This window comes from Aethalodelphis obliquidens, unplaced genomic scaffold, assembly GCF_003676395.1.
Source record: "Aethalodelphis obliquidens isolate GAN/ISIS:26980383/991018 unplaced genomic scaffold, ASM367639v1 scaffold17, whole genome shotgun sequence".
Taxonomy (NCBI): domain Eukaryota; kingdom Metazoa; phylum Chordata; class Mammalia; order Artiodactyla; family Delphinidae; genus Aethalodelphis; species Aethalodelphis obliquidens.
The window spans coordinates 23,906,116-23,922,818 of NW_020837961.1; the positions used below are offsets into that span (position 1 = coordinate 23,906,116).

Below are 16,703 nucleotides of genomic sequence, written 5' to 3' on the forward strand. Positions count from 1 at the left end.
ATCCAAGGAATAGAAGTACTAAACTTCTTAGAATTCTTTTTTTTTTCTATTTAAAATTTATGTATCAATTACTGAAAATAACATAACTTCTTTGAGAGTTAGGGAAATTTTTTAGACTATATAAAGCTATTCAAATAGTGATTCTCCCTTTGTATTTACAAAATGCTTAAAATTCCACATGTATGATATGACTTAACATGATTTAAGAACTAGTTTGGGTGAGAAAAGATGAATAAAGTATAGAAATTTTAAAAGGTGTTACTACTAAACACCATTATGTTGTACATATTGCTTTGTGCCTAATTTCTAACATAAATATTACCTTTTCTGTTAAATTCTCTTCTCCCCTAAATATCTTAGATTTGAAATTCTTAAATTATTTTTCTAAAGCAGTACTTCTCGCTGACTTTCTTTCCAGATCAGAAGCACTTTAAACTATGTTTGTTTTGCATAAAAATATAGCCAAACAAACTACATAGTCCAAGCAAAGACATTTCTGAATATAGACTTTATAATGTACTGTGACTATACTGTTATCCAGATGACTTATGATTGGGGAATTAGAGGGAACAGTGATTCGTAATACTCTTCATCGTAAAAAAGTAATTAAACTGGGGGGGTAAAATTCAATCACAACTGATAGATTTTATTTTTCCCCTAGTCCTCAAACACTTTTGGCTGGCATGAATAAATTTTTGTCTCAGCTTGAAATTACATTCAGAAGAGATCCAAACAACTATAGGCCAAGAATAAACAAACTCAATTCAATTAAGGTATGTAGAAAAATCACCTTAAATCACAGATAACTTCTCGGTGTAAATAACTGAAAAGCATGTTTTAAATGGAAGGCTGTGTCATTAAAATCTTATGTCATTTCATTAATTCTAAGATTCATGTTTTTCACATTTCAGTATCTGATGGCATACTTCAGTCTGATAGGCAGCAGTTGTGATGTAGCTGCCATTGCTGCATTGTCTGTTTGAGTTGCACCCACTGTTGTACTGCTTCTGTTGAGTTTGCCATTTAATGTCTTCAGAAAGATTACACTTGAAACAGAAGTTTTTACAAATACCTTAATATTTCTTACACATTTTCTTTTTGTGCACGCAGAAGAGCAACACATGATTAAAATGCATATTTTAAGAGTCTAAACAGACTTCTTCAATGAGCATTAAATCCTAAACAATGAAAAAACATTTTGTCAGTGGTTGTTTTTTCTTTGTAGTATGTAAAATAATTTTGCACCCTACATTTGATACAGTCTGTGAAATGTGTGTTTTTTAGAAGATAAGTCATTTCTTCATCTCTCAAAAAAAGAAAAATGAATGCTAAAAAAGCATTTCTGTGTTTCTGGTATCCCTGCAGTGCTTCTTTAAAATGCTGCTTACATTTCATGGCCCTCTAGCCATCCTCCTTAATACTTAGAAGCTTTAGAAGTATGTTACACATACTGTCCTTTCATATTTGTACTCCTCTAGCTTCGCTACTAAAATGTGTCCTCTTAGAAGGCAGAGACATGGTGCACATCATGTATTCTTAAGCATCTAACATAATATCTGGGTGCCTTTAGCCTTCACTGTATATTTTGTTTATAAATGTTTACTCTCTGGCCAGGATAATGAAATGGCAAGTTTTAAATTAAATTTGAAGAGTTTTCTCAGTTTTGAAAAGCATATTAAGCAGAAGAGAGGAACTAAATGTTAGAACACTTATTATGCACAGCTTAATTTTCATAAGAATTTCTTCTGAAGCATTACAAACACTTTGTGTTGTAGTTTTCTTGGGTAGAGACTTAGATCAGTCCCCAGGTACACTTATCATTTTCTGTATATCCACTCATCCTAGACAGTCATACCTCAGTCCTAATAAGGGAGCAAGCAGCTAGGCAAGTAGGTAGTTGGATCATTACTGGCCAGTCTGTAAACAGTGCTGGGAAAAATTATTTTTATATACTTTTTGTGTAATAGGCAGTTCTCAAACTGACAGTGATACCTTTTTACCAGAAGCTTAAAGTTAAAATGATGAAAATGGAATTTAATAGTTTTTCTGGAAACAGTATTTTATATAACAAAATTTTATATGTTTAAGTATTTTATGTAATGGAATTTTGTGTGAGGTGTGCAGCAGGAAGGTTGTCCAGGCAGTAGGGATGGGTAGCAGAGATAGTAATCTTGCCTTTAAGTAGTGGAACCAGGCATATCCAGAAGCAGCCAGTGAGTGCAGAGAGGTTGTATAGACACTTAGAAACACTGCTAAGTAATTCTGCAGGTGAAAGTCTACCCTACCCTTACATATAGGAGAATGGTGTTGATTTTTATTGCTTCTCTATTTTATTTTTTAGGATGTAGAACAAAAGAAGAGTGGAAACTACTTTTTCTTGGATGATTAGAGTGAATCTGAGAATATCGATAAGCCATTTATTAAAAGAAACATTTACTGGGATTTTTGTCATATAAAACTTAGATCAGGTTTTATGTCCCACATGCTCTGGAGATTGAAGTATAATTTACTTACTGTAACATAAATCCAGTTGTGTTTTAAATTGTAGTCTGAATACGGCAAATGCCACTTTTCTGTTCTTGATGATAAGGCCCTTTTTGTGCGTAACATTCTAAAATGAAGACATTTCAGGCTATACAAATTACCTCCAAGTTTTCATGATGTATGGGAAGATATTCAGTAGCTGTACAGGTACCAAATGCTGAGCAGTGTTGCCCCCTTTTAAAAATCTTGAAAAAGGTTTCTGTACTTACATGGTTTGCCAGGTATGCCACTATAATGAAACTGCCCTTATTTTAAAAGACGGTCGATGATGCCACTGATGAAATTTGATAAATAAACATCAGGATTATATATATTTGTTTTCAGTCTTTGCATTAAATTGTCAATGTGTTTAGACTTTCAAAGGAAGATTATCTGCCACAGAACACCACTGCTGGGAAAAGACTATTACCGACTTAAGCATTGTTGACAATGTTTTTGGTGCTTTTGAATATCTTTAGCAAAAAAAATCATTTCAACACCCCCCCCCCCCAAAAATAAATCCTAACTTTACTCTGAATTAGATGTAGCATTTCATAAGATTCTATATTCTGTAATTATTCTCAAGGTAATGTCATTCTATAAACATACCTTTATGTAATCACTGATCAAGATTTTGGAAAAAGCATTTTAAAGAATATTTGTTTCCTTTAAAAATACAGTACAGGTTCAAAATCTTTAGTTGGTCCCTAAGCATCTGTGTATTTTTAAACTTCCAGAGATTTCTGATGGGCAGCCAAGGACTGTGAGCCACTTACCTAAAGGCAACATTAACGCAAAGCGGTCCCCAGATAGCAATACAGAGTATCCCTTGGTACCAAATATATTCATTTCCAGGTTTGGATATAAAGGATATTATTTGACTTTTTTTTCTTAGTTTTGGATAGTGTGTAGCTGGAGTTCTAAAGACTTATCCAAATTTCTTGAACAGTGGGATACCTGTAGTGTAAAACCACTTTCAATTATACTTCTGCCTAATGCGCTGAGCTGGAACTAACTTATACTACAAGTGAGGAAAAGAGTTTAGGAAAATTAGAAATTATTGAACAAACTTTTAGAGCTTCTTGAAACAATAGAAGCTTTAATTAATATGCAAACAGTGGATAGAAAGTATGGTTTAACTAAGCCACATTAGACCTTTTAAAAATATTGCTTTATCTGAGTAATCCATAAATACATGTCTGTTGTGAAATTTTCAAATATTACAGAAATATATGGAATAGAGTTATGATTTCCCTTTATTTTACTCTCCCAAATGTTACCAGTGTTTATGTTTAATAATATATATCCTTTCATGCTTTTTTCTGTGCACTTAACTGTGAATATGTAAAGGGTTTGTTTTGTACATAAATGGGATTATACTAAAATAAGTATTGCCTATTTTTAAAGATAGGTTAAATTTGTGAATCATTATTTCAAATGTATCGAATAAAATAAGACAAACGCTGTTTTTATTTACTGATTCTGTATTACGTCCTTAAAATATTTGTATTATAAGAGCACAGTTCTTTCTACTTACTGCTGATAAAATATGTATCAATTGTATTATTTTGCATGTAAATGAAAATTTTAAAACAGATTTACATGTTACTTAAAATTTTGTATAGCAGTAGAAAAGGACTTAAAATTGTTAACACAAGGAAAAGGTTTTTTTTAATAAAATCTGTTACCAACTCAAATACATGAATGCAGATGTTAGCTTTTGAAAAGAATGAAACTGCTCAGTATATCCTGATTAGAAAAAATCTCTAAGCAAAAAAGCATGGTGCAACATAATTTATTATAATACACCACTGTTTATATGAAAATATACAAAATACTAAAATACACAAAAGGATACTCAAGAAAGTTAATGCTTTTGGGAAGGATAACTTGATGGTTAAGAACAGGGAATAAAGGAGACATATATTATACAGCCATTACCTTTTGAATTTAAATTTTGTACATATAAATTGTTTATAGTCAACCTAGTGTGCAGCGGTCTTTACAAAAAGTGTATGTATGTAATTTAAGTTAACCTGATTTTACACCATAGCATCTTGAAGTCGTCCAGTGCTTTCTCTCTCGCTTACAGATTCAGTGTACAGTTTGGTGTCTGGCATTTGTTTGCCTACTGTATCGAAGGAATGAATCTACATAGAGGTTCTTTGTTTCTGTAGAAAGAATGGATAACTACTTAGTTGGTTCTGTAATTTCACTCATTCATTTAGATACACATATGTCAAGCCCTCAACCCCAGTGCCTGGTGTATTGTGAGCACCACATGGTTCAGAAGAGAAATAGTTCTGGGTGGGAGCTACATGAAGGAGGCAGCTCCCAGGGAAAGGAGCACCTGTAATGATAAAAATGGTAAGAAAATCCATGTGAACCAGAACACAGGTCAGAGACAAGTCAGCATGCGCACTGAAGAGCTTAGTGAGAGGAAAGGGTAATACAGGCAGATTGTAGTGGATAGTTCCAGCTCCCAACCCTGCATGTGCCCAAGTCTGTCTCCTGTATCTACAAGTTTTCAGCTAATGAGACTGGCAACAATGACCATCTGTCCCTTCTCGTGGAGCAGAGCATTAGTGTCGCTTCATGTCTGTGCCCTCTGGTTTCTGGTCTCCATTTTTGGCTCCTGATTTCTGAACATATCATAGAAAATTGCAAAGAACTAAGTTACACAGTAACAGGCACATCCCTAGATAGGCATAGCATTACTTTGTTTCTTACTCTACCCAAAGGCGTTTAATCCAAAACCAAGGTTTTCATTTAAAAGAAACTAGTGGACTTGCCTGGTGGCACAGTAGTTAAGAATCCACCTGCCAATGCAGGGAACACGGATTGGAGCCCTGGTCCAGGAAGATCCCACGTGCTGCGGAGCAACTAATAAGCCCATGCGCCACAACTACCAAGCCTGCACTCCTAGAGCCCGTGCTCCACAAGGGAAGCCACCGCAATGAGAAGCCCGTGCACCGCAACGCAGAGTAGACCCTGCTCACCGCAAACTAGAGAAAGCCTGCGCGCAGCAACGAACACCCAACGTAGCCAAAGATAAATAAATTTATTTTTTAAAAATGAAACTAGCTTACAGAATTTTTTGAACTCGGAGGATCTAGAAAACTCTTGATGTTCATACCAACAACTGTAGCTTCACTATTCTGAGGAGTGCATGATTCACTTTTGGAAAAGCTTATAAATTATGGTCCGTGAAGGGAAGTTGTGTTTACTTTCTCTTTTGCAGTTTATTTACATCCTCATATCATTCCCTAGACCTGCACTTGAGTCAACAAGTGAAAGTAAAACAAATATACTCAAAATGAAAAGTAGACCATTCTGCTTTTCTCTGAAAACTTTTAAAGAAACCCGGCATGGGACACTTCTTGTGGCCCACTGCTCAGCTGGTCTCACCTTATCCATCCACATCGAGTGGCCAGTTCTGCAAGGGCTTCAGCCATTATCAGCAGACATCTTGCTTTCTTCCCTATCAACTCCGTGGGAAGAGGTGCTGGCACTCAACACAGCTAACAGAGAAATGCTTCCCCCTTTTCCTCCTTCCTCCTTCTGATCCCTTCAAGGTTCTGTGATAGTTCACTCACCTTCTCGGGCAGCCCCAAACTGGCCTATAGGGCTTGGGATACCCCCTCCCAGCTTGCTGCCCCTGCACCTAAGTCACCTGTCTCTCAAACCCTGTGCTGAATGAAGCCTTTGTTTCAGGCTCTGCTTCCTGAGAAAGCCACTCGGAGAAAGTCCAGAGTAGGTTAAATGAGTATTGACTAGCAATATTCTTAGGCAACTTGATTTAACGAAGAAATACAGCCTTAAGAAACTTGGATTTTCAAAGTATTTAAGTATACTTGCTACCTCCGTTTTCAAATAAAACTTTGTGTTTTATTTAACTTAAAAAAACGGAGTCATTTATAAATTATTCTTATTCTACACATCCCCATTTCATTTATTGACTGCTGAGAAAAATGACAGGACTAGCTCTCAAACCACTCAGCTAAGTTCAAATTCAAATTCTACCACTTACTAGTTGCGTGACCCCCGTTTTATTATACATGTACCGTAGGGAAAAGAACAGCACTTACCTCACAGATGATAAAGCCCGGGTGGTGTTTAATTGCACACACACCAGATTTTCTGACTGGGTAAAAACCATGGCAAACAACTCTTAATTTTAGGAGTTTACTTAAATTTCTCTTAAGGTTTATATGCTATATTACCCAGTTAAAGCCCTAGAGCCAAAGAATCACAAGCAGAATCAAGGGACAAAATTTAATATATGCACACAGTTTTATATATAATGCAGCATCACACCATGTAGGGCATTTACTCTTATTTTATACATTCAGATATGTTTGAAACACTTCTTAAGGCTACAAAACAGAACATAGAAAAATAAACAGGAATATATTCAACACTTACAAAAAGTGATATGATAAAGAATATAAAGTACTATTTTCCTTTCAACACTTCAAAAGATGTATATATACTTTTTTTTTACAAGTAACATCACAAATGATCACATCTTCACATGCTTTAAGTATTATTTGTACTCAGTGTAAGGCTATTATCATTTTTCATACATAAATTTTTTTCTAGCTCTGTAACAATGCAATTTTTAATCCATTCAAGTAAATTCAACCCCAAAGTCGCTGTTTCCCAGCATTAAGACATGCACCCATCCCTCTTGTAGGATTTTTCTAAAATTTGTATTTCAGGGGAGGAAAAAACCTAAATTAGTGGGAAATCCCAATTAGTGGGAGAGTAAGTGGCTGCCACTAGTAGCAAAACCTTAGTTCTTTGAAATTGATACACTGGAACTGAGCCATTAAGATTGGAAACAACACAATAGCATTTAGACATTAAATAGGAAGCAAAATACAGTAAACAGAAATAGTGTAGCCAAATATGCAAATATGTAGTCTCTTCAGCTACACTAAGATGGACCTTGCTTAGTACCCATAAGTGAAAGACTAAGGTAAAATAAATGAGGCATAAATAAATATTGCTAGTTTCTAGGATGGCTGAATGTTTTCTAAACCAGAAATGGTTAGAAAGGAACTTTATTGCACCAAGTCAATCATAAGCAAGTTTGCAGTTCACAGGCATTATTCAACCTTGAGTCACAAAGGAAACACACTGCAAGAATATATACAGTCTGCATCAAATACGATAAAGTATCAGTAGGGAAAACCTACTCCTGCCAGGCCAAGGCAGGGTCTGAGCTTAGGTCAGCCATGAAAATGAACATACAGGTTACCAGGAAACAGGATGAGGACCACACAGATGCTAGCATCCTGCCACCAACAGGTATGTGGAGCAAGAATTGAAGATTTATCTGAGAGGAAATGAAGAGAAATATACACAATGCTAAAAGGAAAGGGGCTGGAATCAAGTTTAGCAAAAGCAACTAAAATGAAAAGAACAGGTGAGCTTTGGTCATTCTAAACATTTGTTCTTCAAAATGTGTATCATAATAGAGTAAGTTCCATAATTTCCAACTCAAAATACAAATGATTCTCACTTCTAAGCTTTTGCTTTTCTCTGAAACATTTTATCTCATGTCAACATACCATACGACTCAGTTAAAACGAAGGAGGACAAAAGCTTGCTTGGCCCTAGTGTGACCTCAGCATAAGGCAAAACCCCTGGACTAACATATTGATAACAAGCCTAAAGGAAAAAAAACAAAACTGACCTTCACGTAAAGACAGATAATTTTAAAACTAATAATCCAAAGTCAGTTCTTTTATTCTTATTCCAGAGGTCACTGAGTAAAGTACCAACTGCTAAAGTTCTCTTTCAGCACTGTTTCCATCATGTCCTGGAGGTAAGTATGGGAAACAGGAAGCAAATCGGCATTTCCTTCAGGAACTACAGAGTATTCTGTTACTCAACTGAGGTAAGACAGAGCGACAATGAAGAAATAAACAGTATTCTTTCCTATCCAATTTTTAAACATTTCGAGAAGAAACTGGGACGATCAAATCCCAGTCAGTAAAACAAAGGAGACAGGAAATAGCGATTTCTTTTGGACTCCTGAGATCAAACTTACATTGAACTTTAAAATCTGGTCATTATATCTAATGTAATTTTCATTAAAATTATCAGGTAAGCTAATCCTACATATACAAGCATGAGCTGAAAGTGGAGGACCCTCTCATCTTCTCATTCCGTAACAACTGCTGATGTTAACTAAGAAAAAAATTGCTTAAGCAGTACCTTCCCCAGTTGTTCTAGCTTAGAAGGTGACAACAGAAATTCAACAGGTTCTCTCAAGAATTTTTTTCTTTTCCATCCCAGTCTTTACAAATTTTTACCTAGCACCATCATAATAAAATGTTATCTTTCAAAGTGCTCTCTAAAATCCTATGTTACAAAACATCTACACACTAATCACTACTCAAATCAGCAGTTACAAAGACATTAGGTAATTAAAACAACACAGAGGTAAATAACCATTATTACAGTACAGTGGAGATTCACTGAGCCTAGCTGGCATCCAAACATTCCCGTAGGTTATCAGAGAACCCAGAAAACTCATCTGCTTCAGTTTGTCAAATTCAAGTGAATTGTATTTGCTTTTAAAGTAATTGCTTTAAAAAAAAAAATCTACTTTTGGCTAGGTATATTACACATGGCATGCAAAGAGAAATTACTACATTATTTGCATAGCACTCAAAACTTCCTGATCAAAGCAGAACATAAAAAAGGGTAGAACTTCACATTGGTATGTACAAATAAGAAATATAAGCTACAGTTATTTTTACATAGTAACACAGATGAATGAATACTGTGTTAATTCAGAGAATCAAATCTCCAAATGGGAAAAGAGTGCAACATGCAAAGGGAAAGTCTAGTGAATACTGCAAGAGACTGGAAGGAAGCAGAATCAGAGACATGTTACCGAAGGGGTGACAAGCTATTAAATGCAAACAAATCCACTGTCTAGCAGCATCCTCTAGAAGAACTCAAAGTCACAATCATCCTTTTTTGTACAATAGTTCCAGCCGTGACAAATTGAACATGCAAATGTAAAGTGGTACACGTAACTGAGTGTGGTGCAAAGGGAAAAATGAAACACAGTAACTCTATAGAAACCTGTCAAGCTAAAAATTTTTAACATTTCTTCTCACAAAATATTTAAATCTGTCAGTGCATTAGTGTTAAAGTGGCATTAAAAAACTTCTGCAGTTTTAACAGATGCAGATTATTTTCAAAATGCATAGCATCTACATTTCTTTCGAGTAGGCACCATGATATTTACACCAGTGCTAAGAATTCTTGGTGGAAACAGCCATTTCATTAGATTTCCTATTATTTCTTAAACATCTATTCTTGTATGCAATCTCAAGTTCAACAAATACTCACCAAAATTCAAAAATATACCCTATGAATATTAAAAGAACTATATACAACATTTCTAAGACACAGGTTAATAGGCTGCCTTATGTGTAATATTAAAGAGAAGACATTATTCAAGTTTGACAGATATTGAGATGAAAGGCCTTTGGGTTGGAAGCATTTCAAAAGACAACAGTGTTTTAGGCTAAGAATTGTTTGAGCCCAGTTTATGACTAAGGCATTGCATAATAAAATATACATTTCTATTTGGTGCAATGTTATGTTTTGGAATCTATAGTGTGTCAAATGATGTATTTTGTCACTTTAGTAAACACTATAAAGCACACGTTTCCAACATTTGAAAATTAAACTTATATAAGGAAAAAAATCAAACACTAAATCTATAATGTTTTATATTAAGCTGTTTATAAAAAATACTTTAACAAACTTATTTCTTACTTTTTATGGGGGCAGTCACCCGATAAATAGACAGATTTTGAACGAAGAAAAATGGCAACACCAGGAATTCACCTGCCCCCTTAAACGCATATCCAAAATCTCTTGTCCAGAACGAGTGAGGGTAAAGGGGGAGGGGAGGAGACAGTTCCAATTTGGGTTTTTATTTTAATGTTATTTTTTTCAGAGACTTCAGAAACATTCCACCTAAGAAAGGGCTTCTGCTCTAAAATGCCGCAGCAACACCATCAAGTGTGCTGTCCGCGATGGCCGTCTCCCAGCCCTGACCTCCTCCTATCCCCCCTGTAGGGCCGTCCTCTGGCATTCCGATGGTACTGATAACCTTCATCTCGGCTCCTGCTTGGCTGCCCTTTCCAGGACTCCTCCCCTCTCACATGAGGGTAGCCCCCCCTACCAGAATAGCCCCAATCACTTTTGTACTTCCTGCCTCCGTAAGTCTGATTATAGAACTGCTTGGATCGACCACTTCTCAGGATGTCAGACACCTCGCTTTCATCCTCTGAGCTCTCTTCTTTTGGTCTCGGCACCCTGTTGTCCACAGAGCTGGCCCCACTGACCGCGTCGGCAGCAGTCTTAGGGTCTTTCACTTTTTCTGGTTTTTCTTTCAGACTCGGAATGGTCCTTTTAGGCTCAGGTTCAACAGGCACAGCTTCTCTCTCTCTGTTTAGGACCGGAGTGGGAAGACGAGCCTTTCCCTCTGCTACAGGAGGGACGGGAGCCAGCGCCAGCTCTGACTTAGGTGTCTGGGATGACTGCTCCACCTGGCCTCCGTGCTCACTCACACTGGCTTCAGGGAGAGGATGGGTGTCTTCACCTCCAGCCTCGGGAAACTCGTCTGCTGCTGAAACTGAAGCACATTCTTTAGAAAGATCCAGATTTTCCAGGGGCAGATCCAATTCTCCTTTCTCATCAGAGGGCAGAACAATATTCTGCCTCATTACTGGATTTTCTATGAATCCCTGAAAAGGGTACCCATACCAAACATGAGGAAAGAAAGGAGGTGCGATGGGAACCGGGCCTAAGAATGGGTTCGGTCCAAAAGATGGCTGCGGGAACATGTTCTTGCCGCTCAGCGACTCTTCATATTCAGCGTGAAGAAGCTGCCCAGAGTTTTCAGATTCCAGGTCGGCCTGATAAGACAACTGTCCGTGACTTTCAGACACCTGAGGCGGAGGGATAACCAGGGTTGAAGAAAACGTCGGCGGTCCAATCTCTGCCTGTGGCATCTGACCGTTAACACTGGCCTCAGGCTGCACGGGGAAGTGCGCGTCCGGACAGGCACAGTCACTTTCATTCTGAGCAGACGGAGCTTCTTGGAACCAAGGGTTTTGAGGGTACACGGGGACAGGGACCTTTGGGTACATCCTGCAGGCTGCCAGGTAGGCCTGGTGCAGAGGGTACAGGTAAGAATGCGGGGCCCACATAGGGCAACTATATGCCTACAAAAGACAAAGAAAACCAGTAAGATAAACAATACGGGGGGCGGGGAGAAGTTCAGAGTGGGCTCAAGACAAGTTTCTCATGCCTGCAAAGACCATAAACTGCAGTCCAAATACTAGATCACTCTGATACACAACATGCAAAGGAATTACAAAATTGAGTCACGGCTATGAGACTCCATTCCTTGCTCCTACCCTGAAACCAACTCCAAGTCCCGCTACAGAGGTCTGAAAGGAGACAGAGTAATGAACCCACCTACAGATTATCATGATCATTAATTCCATCCTTTAGATCTAACTGCACAGAAGTGATCTGGGGTGATACAGATCTCAGAGACCACCACCATCAATCAAGCCCTTGAGCCTCCAACTTCCGGTCTCTCGATCACTGGCTGTTTAGCTTGACCTGCATTCATTCATGTTCTGGCTCTACCACTAACTCAGTGTGTGACCCCGTGCCAACTAGTTACCTAGTCTAGACGTGTTCTACCATGAAAACGCTGGTACAGAAGGAGGTGACCCCCAACATTTGGACTCCACAGTCAGAGGAGGTCCCTGAGCAATCCAACTGCAAGGATTAAAGTCAGACCTCTAGTCAGATAAGGATAAATACTGAAAATGAAGTACTCCAAATCCTTCCCCTGCAAGAGGTTCAGCTGAACACCAAAACACGAAGAAAAATTTACCAGACAACTGGCTAATTAACCAATCAGCTACAGCCAACATTAACTAGATAAATATAAACTACGCATGAATGCAGCAGATGGAGAAATTAATCAAGTCTCCTTTTATGAACTGGTCCATAGGCCACACACAGTAGGGCACCTCATTTCATGTATTAACAGTCCAGAAGCCACAGAAACGAATCCAAGACAGCAGACAACACCGCCCTGATGAGAACAGAGTTCTCCAGCCCTTTCTAAGACAAGCCATCTCCAGGCTGCTCACCTCCCACAGGGAGCTCTGCTCTGCTAGTGAGCTCCACCTTCCACGGGTGGCCTCCTCTCAGCCTTTCAAGCAACTGAGGCAGACAGAAGAAGAGCATCCTCCCCGTTCCATAAATGAAGACAGCCAGGCTCAGACACCCTCAATGACTTGCCCAGGGCCATACAGATAAGAAGTGCAGGAGCAGAATTTCAAACCCAGCCCTTTCACCTAATTCCTCACAGGAGCACTTCCACTAGGCTGTTTCCCGAATATACTCACAGGGTTAAACCACTGCCAATTAAAAGAAAAAGCAAGCAAATACTGGAGCTGCAATCACCACCAAAAACGAACTATATGGTACTGAAAATGTTACTTCTTAAATTAATGAGATTTAGTAAACCTTAGGTTATTGACCAACAGGATAAGAGTTAAGATTATTTAAATGGTAATAATTTAAAACAGTATTAACTTAAAATAACTTCAAAATGACAAAATGTAAATACCTTTACACCAAGATTGAAGAAGAATCGAAGAATGTTCTTATCTGAAAATAAGTAACATCATCACTCACTAAAATGATACATTCACAAAAAGCTTTTGTTCATTACCCTCAAAGGATATATAGTTCTAAGGACAACTTTGCCTACTTGAATTGTTTTTCTCTAGCCTGTGATATAAAACATATATTAAAAATTGTAATATAACCAAAACCAGACTCTGTTACTGTAGGGTAATTCCAGATTCAACATGCTTTATCTAGTCTAACAGCCGTGCCCCAAAATGGCTTAAGTTGAGATTTTTATGACTAAACTTAAATCTGTGCAAAGAAAAAAACTCAGGTGCTCACTGCATTTCCTTTTCAACTTCTCTGTGGGGTTTAAAATATTATGAAATAAAAAAGTTGGGGGTAAGAGTAAAAATCAACATAAACCTAAATCATTAACAAGATTAGTAGGATAATACTAGCTCAGGTATTCATTTGACATTAGCCGGTTACCCACAGACACAAACATCAAACCACTGACTAATAACAGAAAATTATCCACAAAAATCCAAGTAAAGAGCACAGAGAGTCACTACATTACTCCTTCAGTTTTTCAAATAGGAAATTTGGAAACTAAACTTTAAAAAAAAAAATCACGAATTTAAAAAGAATTCCTTAAAAAATATATACTATTGCAGGTAGTACTATAATGACAGTTATTATGTTTTCTATTCATTCTCCTCTACATTTTTTTCATGGATGAAGTAATATGAGTAGTTCCAAACACCAAACCACTGATGTGAAAACTCAGTACTGTTTACTTATCTGGTTAGTAACACTATTAAGATTTAATTCAAAATGGTTTCAGACTGTTTTTCTGGCGGTACGCGGGCCTCTCACTACTGTGGCCTCTCCCGTTGCGGAGCACAGGCTCCGGACGCACAGGCTCAGCGGCCATGGCTCACGGGCCCAGCCGCTCCGCGGCATGTGGGATCTTCCCGGACCGGGGCACGAACCCGTGTCCCCTGCATCGGCAGGTGGACTCTCAACCACTGCACCACCAGGGAAGCCCCAGAATGTTTTTGAAAAAATGACAGGCGCAGGGGAGTAAGGGGAGGGGTGGCTGCTATAAATAATAGTTTATATATTACTAAACATATAAAAACACCAATCAAACAGAAGCTGAAACAGGAGTGATGAGTGGCTAACAGCTGAACCTCTGCTGTCCTCCCCAAGCAAGTCCTTTGGCTTACTCAGCAACATGACCTCTGTCCTCTACTTACATTTCTCACTGAACCTGTACCAGTACTTGATAAATAAAATCAACCTGAACTCGGAGAAGGAGCTCACCTTTAGGCAGGTCCTCCCCAGTGTGACACAGTGAATAAGGTGGTGCAATGGCTCGATCTCCCTTTTCGTTACAAGGAAACCCAGGATAGAGTGGGTCTTGGTAAAGGCTCAGTGTCTGAGGCAAAGGCATCAAGGGCTGGTTAACGGCCTGTATTGACACAGGAACTGGAGAGGGTGTTAAATGAGCCTGGGACACAGCAGAATCAGGTCCAGTGGTCAGAGTCTGTGTCACTGACAAAACAGGAATTTGAGCAGGGACACCTACAAAAGAAAGGGAAAGGAATCAAAAGCTACAAAGAGGTAAAAATAATTCTCTACAAATGTAAGTTTACATTAAGCTAAAAGGTGAAGAGTGCTATAAAATTGTATAGCTAGTAAAACGGTGTGTGTTTAAGCAATCTAAAGAAGTACTAATGTCAACCAAACATGCTCCTGGACACAAAGGAGGAAATAAGCCCCCAGAAAACAAGCTTTGAGTCAGGATCTTCTAATAACAGCTCTTATGAACAAGACACGGAGCCTGGCAGAGAGCTGGCCCACGGGGGTGAAAACTGTGCTGCCAGCACCGGGCAACCGGAGCTCACACGCCTGCTGCCGAGGCTGTGAGGGCGTACCTCAAATGAGCACCACACGAAGCTGGAAGCAGGGCAGTGCTCCGGGAGGCTCCACACACCTAATCCTGCTCGGAGGTCAAGCTCACACTCAAGAATTTCAAGACTCGGAAGGCTTTTGCTGGTTGATTCACTGAACTTTTTAAATTTTTATCTAACCTGTTGGTCCAAAAGTTGTAGGTTCACTTGGCCAGGCTGGCACAGTGGCTGGTAAAGAAGGCACGGCAGGAGTTAGATGTACCTCTGGGGACACCAGAAGGGGAGCTGGACTGGACAGACACACATGTTCTGCTGGCTTCTTCAAGGAGAGGGGGTGGAAAAAGACAAGAGTTCATTTTGCTTAACACTAATTCAACCACCACAGGTACCTTGAGTTGCCTGCCTTTTACACACCTGTGGTTTCTACATAAATGGTCTTTCTCTGGTCTTAGAAATGAAAGAAAAAAACACAGTAGCTAAAAATTCCATACTAACAAATGTGATCCTAACCAGTGACTGCCCACCAAAAGTCACAGAAGTCACTGGCAGGGTTAGAAACAAACTACAAAGCAACTTGAACACAAGGCTTTTAAGGCAAGAAAGCAAAATCATTGAAATCACCCTGAAATTCATGAGTTTAGAACCTCCTCACACAAAGACTTAGCATAAAACTGTACGCTTTCTACCTGACATGAAGGATGTTAACTGAAAGGCAAAGGATAAGAACCTTCTCTCCTCCTGTATTAGATCAAGAACCAAAATAATCTGCTAGAACTCAGGTTCCTTCATCATTAAATCTGTAAATCAGTGGTACTGCACTTTAGATGTGTATTTTTCTAATCTCTTCAATCATTCCATTGCCTCCCTTCTATGAAATAACTGTTAAGCATGCAGAGTTGTCTAACTCTTCTTTAAAGTTTTGAAGTAAAACAGAAATTCATAATTTCCCTTCAAAAATCTCATTTGCAAGCCAACTCACCACAAAGGCAACACAAGGTGCCAGATACAAACTTATTCAAAATCAATTCAGAAGAGTGGCTTCTACGTCCAGACAATGGCGATTATAAAAATAACATCCCATTAAAACTTGAGAACATTCTAGACTAACCAAGAACAGAATGAGAGAAAAATCATAATTGTATTCCAAATTATGATACTAGATAGAGTAAATTCTCCCCTTTCCTGTATTTTCTGTTTTTTAATGATGACAGTAAGAGTTAAGAAACCCAGGGAATGGAGCATTCAGTGTCAAACGCTACAAGGTACTTACCTGTTCTGTAGGAGGTGGGCACTCTAATTTCTTTGACGGTGATGTAATTCTTGAACATTTATCATTGCTAATATTCTTTGGAAGCACCAAAAAAAAAAAAAAAAAAAAAAAGCATACTTTTGCATTTCAAAGACCCACATCCTGGGGTAACCATGGCCGCCTTTACAGCTCACCCTACCCGCACCTGCCTGCACCCTCTGACGACCAGCTACTCTTTTCCATTGTACCTGGGCTCCAACAGGTGGGGGATTTTGCCTCCATATCTTCATCACATCAGACTACTGGGCAGTTTTTAT

The 16,703-nt window shown here is 38.5% G+C and overlaps 2 protein-coding genes across 8 annotated transcripts in view; one reads left to right on the forward strand and one right to left on the reverse strand.

Moving 5' to 3' along the window:
• Positions 1-4,003, forward strand: part of ABCE1 (ATP binding cassette subfamily E member 1) — a 36,408-nt gene extending 32,405 nt beyond the window's left edge. The window contains exons 17-18 of the mRNA XM_027117080.1: positions 662-773; positions 2,342-4,003. Coding sequence (XP_026972881.1) covers positions 662-773; positions 2,342-2,389 — 160 coding nt within the window. The 3' untranslated portion in view covers positions 2,390-4,003. The remainder of the gene's footprint in view (positions 1-661; positions 774-2,341) is intronic.
• A 2,781-nt stretch (positions 4,004-6,784) lies between these two features.
• The window catches only part of OTUD4 (OTU deubiquitinase 4), a 60,040-nt gene continuing 50,121 nt past the window's right edge, over positions 6,785-16,703 (reverse strand). For 6 of the 7 annotated variants that reach the window (XM_027117090.1, XM_027117089.1, XM_027117091.1 and 3 more), the window contains exons 17-21: positions 16,408-16,482; positions 15,318-15,456; positions 14,548-14,808; positions 13,217-13,257; positions 6,785-11,786 (exon numbers count right to left, since the gene is read on the reverse strand). In XM_027117090.1, the coding sequence (XP_026972891.1) occupies positions 10,575-11,786; positions 13,217-13,257; positions 14,548-14,808; positions 15,318-15,456; positions 16,408-16,482 (1,728 nt within the window). In that variant the 3' untranslated portion in view covers positions 6,785-10,574. The remainder of the gene's footprint in view (positions 11,787-13,216; positions 13,258-14,547; positions 14,809-15,317; positions 15,457-16,407; positions 16,483-16,703) is intronic. The other variant, XM_027117088.1, reaches the window with a different exon arrangement.